General features: G+C 34.7%; 1 protein-coding gene across 1 annotated transcript; it reads left to right on the top strand.

Annotated features, from left to right (window-relative positions):
• Positions 1-835: 835 nt before the first annotated feature.
• On the top strand, positions 836-5,921 carry LOC108378040 (uncharacterized; the record flags this gene model as incomplete). The annotated part of the gene is made up of 3 exons (XM_017634340.1): positions 836-968; positions 4,544-4,645; positions 5,216-5,921. Coding segments are annotated over 3 exons (252 nt in total), but the record flags the coding sequence as incomplete, so codon positions are not given.
• Between the last annotated feature and the right edge of the window lie 2,397 nt (positions 5,922-8,318).

The raw sequence follows: 8,318 nt of genomic DNA on the forward strand, positions 1-8,318 counted from the left end.
AGTGAGTTAGGGTGGTATGTTTTGGTGATAGGAACTTAGATCGGGTGAGTAAATACTATAACGGGCACTTGAAGTCTGATCTCGTCTTTAGACAAAAATATCGATAGATACGTCATACTTTAAGGGGTCCGACTGTAAATGCCGAAGATATGACGAAAAATGTAAAAAGGCGACCCCTACGTCCGACCAACAAAAAAATGTTTTTTTAAAAGTGCGTGAAAAAAAATTAGATCTAGCAGTGCATGGCGATTTTTTTTCTGGTACGGTCTAATACGCATCCTTCTCCCCATCAGCGCCTCGTAAGTATTAAATAAGTGGCACTCGAACTCTTTTTTCTTTATGCCTTTAAATAAATAAAATTAAATTACATTTTGTGCAACAATGTTATGTCAAACTATTATTTAATATACAAGTAAATAAAAGTAATTGCCTGCCTGCCAACCAAAAGATGGCACACACAGTTTTCACGTGCCGCTTAACTGTGCACACACAAAAATTAAAATAGTAAACAAGACATAAAAGCACACATTTGCGCATAAATCAAAAACTAAATTCGCCACGTTTATTCCAACAAATTGGCAACGCTTCGGTAAACACTAAAACCCACAATTATGTATACTCTAGCCAAATCTAACTGAGGCAGTTCATGGGTAAACAATTCAGCGAAAAAATACAAAAAAAAAAAGTTATGATTAATAGCTTAAATATTTACATACAACAAATGGCATATGAAAAATTGTTTAATTCAATTATTTTTAAGGCTTGATGTTTATCTAAAAATATTCAAAAGACTTATAAAACATAAACATTAAATATTTCTACTTTTCTTTTGTAGTTCGCAGCACTTCTTGCGATCTGCATGACACTGGCACTGGTCGCTGGTCAACAGTTATTCCCTTTTCCAAGACAGTTCAGCTTTGGTGGTCTGGGATCACCAAATGCGATCCGGGATGCGCGTAATGACCGAGGTAAGATTTGAATTAAGCGAAAATGTAGTTTGCTGTAAGTACAAGTAAATGAATGCCTGTTTTTTTGTTGTTAAAAAAAATTTAAACTAAATTAGACATAAATATTTAATTCGCCGAAGAGTATATTTAAAGTTAACTACAGAGAGGTATATGATTAAATTTTGTGCCATTTAATTGGGGATCATAAAGTCTCAATTTTTGATAACTCTTCGAATACCTTGCACAATTATTGGAAACTTTACATATTTTAGATTGACCTGAGAATTAAAATTAGTTCAAATATTATGAACTAAATGCCTGAACATCGTTATCACTACCGCGACGTTAAAGAGCTACTACGGCTATTTCCAGATCGCACGCTTCACATTTCTTGGACGTACGAACGATCCGAGAACCAATATTTGCCTGGGAGCATTATTTTGTTGCAGCCAAGACACGCGCATGCCTTTGTACAGAAAAAATGACGCCCTGCAATATAAGCAACGTCGAAAAGAAAAGCTGCAATCACAACAGACTGCCAGCATAATCGACACTTAGACCTGCCCTCTGAGAGCAGTCGTCAACAAAACGATATTTACATTTTTCCGAAATAAAAACAGAGAGGCTGAACTACACGAGTGCGAAGGGCTTCAAATGCTTTCTAGCAGACAAAACGGCTTGCAATTTCGCAGGGTGAATTCCTTCCACAGCGAGCTAGTGACTGATGTCCAGCATTTATGGAAGGAATACTTTCCACTCTGCTGAATGGTAGTAACACTGCACCCAGCGCAGCAGATGAAGCCGATTGGCGGAATCGATGTACCTCCGAATCGTCATGACGAGGTACGAATGGCTTGCCAGCTGTGCATTGTAGGTGCGGGTTTGCATGCGCCAACTCTTAAGCCGAATATGGTCGGATGAACGTCAAATGTTGGAAAAGACCCGGGAGAGGGCGATCGACGCATACCAATGTTCTTGTTGCCGAATTGGGGACGAACCCCGAACCGTTAACTAACAGCCTTATTATCTATGGATCTCAAATGACAGGCCGCATGAACGATTAGTCTGCAGACGCCATCGTCTTTCCTTGCAATTTTGTAACTCCGTCGGACGTCTCGTTTTTGCTGTACGACGATTGCATTGAACTTGTCTCAGTTACATGTAAGCCAGCTAGAACTCTATTACCGGACTAACATTTGAAGCATTCCGCGTCCGCGTAATCACGTTTCGGAATTCATGTAACATTTGTTAGCCGTTAAAGCCAATAGAGTATTATCCGGTCTTAAAGTGTTACCTTGCACAGAGTAGTTAATTAAGAAGTAAAGTCGTTCTTCTGGCGCAAAATCAACGATATTGACGACAGCTGATGATGTGGCCGATTGAGGGTTCGGTACAAAAATTCTAGCAGTCAGCAAACGATGGAACGATGGGCTTTGGATTGACATCAACGAATTAAAAGATCATATTGAGATGGACTTGACCTCAATTGACATTTTGGATTGGAATAGGAGAGTAAAGAGGGCGTTTTTAGTAGACTCGGCCTAAATCGCTTAAGCCGCGCCGAGCAAGAGGAAGAAGTTCTATAACACTGTCCCACAAAATTAAATTTTTTAGACCCGTTTAAAAAATTAAAAACGGGAAAAGGGTACAATTTGTATTACATTCGATATCCAAAATTTCGTTAAATTCCGCATTATAAAACTGAATTCATTTCCCAAAAATTCAAAACGGCCAAAAAAGGGTAGATTACTACGAGGAAATTGTCAAGGCAATAATTTTTGCATATCATACCATGGGTGTTAAGATGTCACAAAAAAATCATTTTCTTCATGCTCTTTTCCAGACGAATCTTGGCGACTTTGGTGAGGACCGAACGTTTTCATCAGACATCGCAACAATTGAGACTAGATGGGAGTGTTTTAAACCCTCAAAGCACATTTTATCCACCATTTTGAATTTTTAAGACTCAAATAACCTACATAACAAAAAAAAAGTGGCTTCAGATTCGTGACCAGTAAACCCAAAAACCCTAGGATACGAAATTGAATAAAGTTTTAAAAATCAGGTGCAAAATCGTTTCAGGAGGTGTAATAAGTATTGATAATAACATTAACAGGCATGCTTGATTTCCTTATTTTATGCTTTATACCAGGGACCGAGAACGCGTTCCCGTTGTGATTTAGTTCTGCAAAAGAAAAAAATGTAATGTCAAGAATATTCCCGCAAAAGCATCAAACGGCGACAAAAGTATGGAAATCTCTCGGGAACATTTTTCAAGAAGAACAGAATGAGAACGATACTCTCGGGAACGTTTTCAATAAGAACAAAATGATAACGAAAGTATCGAAAACGTTTTCAAGGACGATCAAACAAGAAGAAAAGTCTGGAGAACGTTCTGCTAGAGAGCAAACGTTTTGACAACTTAACGTTTCAGTGAGAACCATGATTGTTAATTCTAAGCCAGAGGACAGTCGAATAATTTCAACTTATAGATCGTTTATCATTAGTGTGAACTGTTCATTTATGGAACAATTTTGCATTTTCTGTGCATGAAAAGTTCGTGTCTAAGTCTTACGTTCACTTAACTTGCATAATTTTTTTCGTTTTTTTTTATTTATTTCAATATTAAAACATTTCAAACTAATGCAATGCTATGAAAGAAATTTTGTTCTCGCTTCCATTCTTCGCGAATAGTTCAGAGAAGCTTTGTTCCCCATTCGTTCTCCTCTGTCAGAAAGTTCCTTTCCGTTTGAGTTTTGCTCGCGTTTTGTTCTCCTGTAAATGTTCGGAAAGTATTTATCGCATTTTGTTCTTTTTGGTAACGTTCCACATGGTTTTGTTCTTATGTAATTTCCATTGAAAATGTTCTAGACAGTTTTGTTCTCACTCTCGTTCTTGTGAAAATATTCCCGAAGGATTTGTTCTCATTTCGGTTTGGCGCTTAAAGCATTCATGAGAATAAAACTACGTGAACGACATTTACAGACGTATGCTAACAAAGTCACAAACCTTAGCTCATTACTTTTGTCATTTCTACTGCGCCTCAAAATGTGCTGCTGGACCACAAATGCCGCTTACAAAACAAATTTTTAAGTTTCTGTGTATTTTTCTTGCACTTTCGTTCGAATTTTCGTGGCACATTTTGCGGAGCACTAGATGACACAGGAGTGATGAGTCTGTTCAAATAGAGGAGCTAGTTGCAATCATACGTTTTGTTCGCGGTCCCTGCTTAATATAACATTTCCAAAAAACTCATCGAGTATAGCTTTGTAAATTGAGATTAGTCATAGGACGCATTCGCTGTAGGCCAATTTTTACTTCTACGTTCTACGAGTATTTATCAAGAAATCAATACTCTTTTACGAATCTGAAAATCGTATGACCTTTTATTGAAAACCTAGACACCTGTGTGGCGACATAGAGTAGTGGAAGGTCATCGTTTGGTTCATCAGATTAGATTACGCGTAGTTAAATTGAAAAAAACCACTAAAGCCATATTAAAGAATTTGTATGTTTACTAAGTAAATGACTGATTTGTATGTACTCTACAGATATAATTCTTCATTAATTTTTTTCCTCTTTCTTTTTCCCTACAGGCCCCGTACTCTTCCCACCATCGCCACCAAATCCCTATGATGAGAGCAGCGGAGTGATCGTTGGCGCATCCGGCTACGGTTTTGTGCCACCACAAGCACAGAGTAAAATTTTATAAAATTTAACTACATACTTACATATGTATATACATAGCTAGCTATAAATATTGGTATTCTCTAACTAACAATCATATTCTCCTACCAAAACCATATTCCTCAAAGAAACTTTCCGCCTCTCCACTACCAAAAATGAAATAGCAAATGCATACAAATATTTAGTATTTTTCGTAATTTAAAAGTCAATTATAGCAAAAGAGAATTGCAGTCGCACTAAGGACAAAGAAAAACAAAAGCTTTATTACTTTAAATACTACACATATGTATATACAAATTAATAAGTATGTATTATTGTTTTTTTTTTCTATTCGCTTACCTACATATATGCTCATAAATAGGGTATTTATTGTATTGTATTTGAAATGAAAAGCAATTAGAGCACTTGTGGATAGTCGTGCGAAACGAAACGAAATATTACTTAAAGAACAATTGCACACATACACGCAGATACACTTACATAACTACATCCGTATTTTTAAACCAATTAATTGCCACAACATACAATTTAAATTAATTAATCAATATTTCACAATCATTGTTTTTGTTGTTTTCAAACAGGGTTCGGACGCGGTTAAGCATAAAGTAGGAATGAGTCACAAAAGCCATCGCCAAAGCCAATATTAGCAGCATTGCAACACGCTTACACACAACACACACACACAAATATATCCGTATATTCATTGTACACACATAGAATAAGATAAGTACGATAGTTTATTGAAATACCGCAAATGCTTCTACACACACACACACACACATACAACCATTTATACGCATAAGCTTTGCTTCGAATGTACGCCAGTTTTTTTTTGATCGCTAATTAAGTTTTAAATAAATTATTAATGCACTGATTAACCGCTAAACTATCACCAATGCAAGAATAACAATAACAACATGCACAGCACAGCACAGCACAGCAAGCAAACATAAGCGACAGCAGCGGCGGGCGTACATAGAATGTCAACAATATTCACTGGGAATAAATGTGTAGCAAAAAATCTCTAAAAACAAAGAATATACGAATTAAAATAATAATTGGTTTAAAATAGGAGTCTATTTAGAAATATACATACTTATGTCTCACTGCAAGCGGAAGCGAAAATAGATGAATTTTTTTCTAATAAATTAAATAATCATATGCATTAATATAAGCACAAAAACAAAATTCACCAGTCACTTAGCAAATAATGCACAAGCAGTCATATTTACTAAAAATTAGTCATCAATATCTAATTTTAACATTTTTTATTTCAACATTTTTATTTTATTATATAAAAAATTCTTTAAGTTTTCGTTGTGAAGTAATGTTATTGAAAAATTCAAAATTGTTAAACATAAACAGAAAATAAAACCAAAATTTATTTTTAACTAAATACAATTTTAAACTATCTAAAATTATGTTATGTTTATAGCTTGTAATTTTTATGTTTAACTTATTTAAATGCAAATTTTTTTCAAAGCTTTTTTTTTTAATTTCGTATCGTAATTGTCAGATGTATTTATAGAAATTAAAAATTTGTTTGTTTTATTTTTTTTTTGTTTTAATAATTTTTTATTTCACCTTTGTAAATTTTAATTTTTGTTATATTTGTTTTGCTCGTTTAATTTATTATTTAACACATAATTTTTTCACTGTATATGTATAGCAAAATTATTAGTATAGTTATTAAAAAAAATAAAGATTTGTAATGCAATAAATATTCGAATATTTTTCTTTTTTATGGTTTCTGTTTTTGATTATTCAAACATTAGCTACGCAATAATTGTCAAAGCACAATTTTTTTGCACTGCTTACTTTTGCCTTGAAAAGCCACTAACGAGCTGTAAAGACAACAATTAAAACTGATGTTATACACTTAAAAGCATGGAATGGAATACTTTGGTTAGTATACATATATTTTCAAAATTCAAAAATTATTAAAAGAAAAGGTCACAAATCGTTTGGCAAAGACTTTGAAAAGCACAACACTGCCTCACCGAATCCTACTTTGAACTTAAGTAGTAAAATTGTTTCAGGTTTATGTTTAACTACTTAACCATATACTATTTATTAATATTACATACATATAAATATGGACAGTAATAAAACCGAGAGAGGTACGTATATAAACATTTGTATGTATATGTAGTTTTAAGAGTAAGTATATTTGAGAGCTTTCCTGATATCTTTTAAAACATCAGTGAACTTCAATAATTTATTCACGAAATCTACAGCCCTTGAAACGAAAAATACTTATCGTTTTTTAATGCCTAGAATGCAGCAAATGGAAAAATGTTCTATACATTTTCTCATTAGAAATTTGAAGTTTCCTTGAAAGCTGTTTAAGCATCGAGTAAGCAACATATTTAAAAAATGTAGGAAGACTCTGCAAGAAATTTCTTTCTTTTATCTTTTTTTTACTAATCAATTCCAATATCATTGGATGCACTAATTCGCTCACTAGGAGCGAATGGAAGTTGCACAGTTGCACTAGTGACGGATCAAAGAGCGCCGTTTGTTTCATTTTTGCTTTGCCAATGGTTTTATTTATTCGTTACTTAGTTCTAACCGTTTTTCCATGGACATTTTTTGTTGCAAATAAACCTTTTTTTTGTAAGAAGCAAGGAGTTTAATAAGAAAGTCCGAAACATCTGCCGATTTTGCAGATAAATCACTAAAGCAATTGCTACCCTCGAGACATTACATAGTTTATTTTGTGTTTAAAAACATATAAGATAACTTCAACTTAAGGGACAAGTTCATATATTGACACTGTGTATAACTGATTGCAAATACTTGTGATTTAACCCAGCAAATGTCTTTCGACATTGAAAAAATTGAACTCATAATCTGGGAAAATTGCTCTTCTAAATTAGTCGATCTACATATAATTTCACATAAAAATAAAATCATTTTGATCTTGGGAGGCAATGTTAGAAAGCCAATAAATCTGCTATTGAAGGCACATTTCCATAATATGATACAACGTCATCCTTGAAGCGCAAATATCCCAAATTATTCGATATATTAATGTGAAGAGAAAATCCGTTAAAACAAAGCAATTATTTGTATACTTGATTCCAATGAAAATTAAAAATACGGATGCAATAACAATTGTGATTTTAGAAAAGCGTCAAACTCAATTATTCGTCATGCTTCCAGTGTTTTAGACGTACGTACATTCCGAGGGCCAAACATCGACTCGGACCACTATCTTGTTGCAGCCAGATACGTACCCGCCTCTGTTCAGCAAAAAATGTGCGCCCAACTATGCAAAGGAAAAATTAATGTCGAAATGCTGCAATCACAACAGATGGCCAAAACCGACCGATGCGAGCAGTGAAGCCACATTTCCCGCTCATTAAGTACCGCCGCCGAAGAAATAGTCGGATTTCAGAGAGCCCGAAAGAACAGCTGGTACGATGAGGAGTGTCAAGAGGCGACAGAGAAAAAACTGCAGCCTACAGGGCCACTCTGTGATCGGGCGCAACGCGACAGAGGCTGAAATGCGTGAGCGTGAAGAGCTTGAAATGCTGGCCGACAAGAAAAAAAGCCTGATAATTGTATCAGAGTTAGGCGACTTACTGAAGGTTTCAAGACCAGGGCGAAATCCTGTAAGAACAAAAATGGCGACATAGATAATGATGTCAAGAACATATGTACTTAAATTTTGGAGGGAAC

Source organism: Rhagoletis zephyria, unplaced genomic scaffold (genome assembly GCF_001687245.7).
Source record: "Rhagoletis zephyria isolate East Lansing unplaced genomic scaffold, Rhagoletis_zephyria_1.1 Rzeph_scaffold_13224, whole genome shotgun sequence".
In the NCBI taxonomy this organism is placed as follows: Eukaryota; Metazoa; Arthropoda; class Insecta; order Diptera; family Tephritidae; genus Rhagoletis; species Rhagoletis zephyria.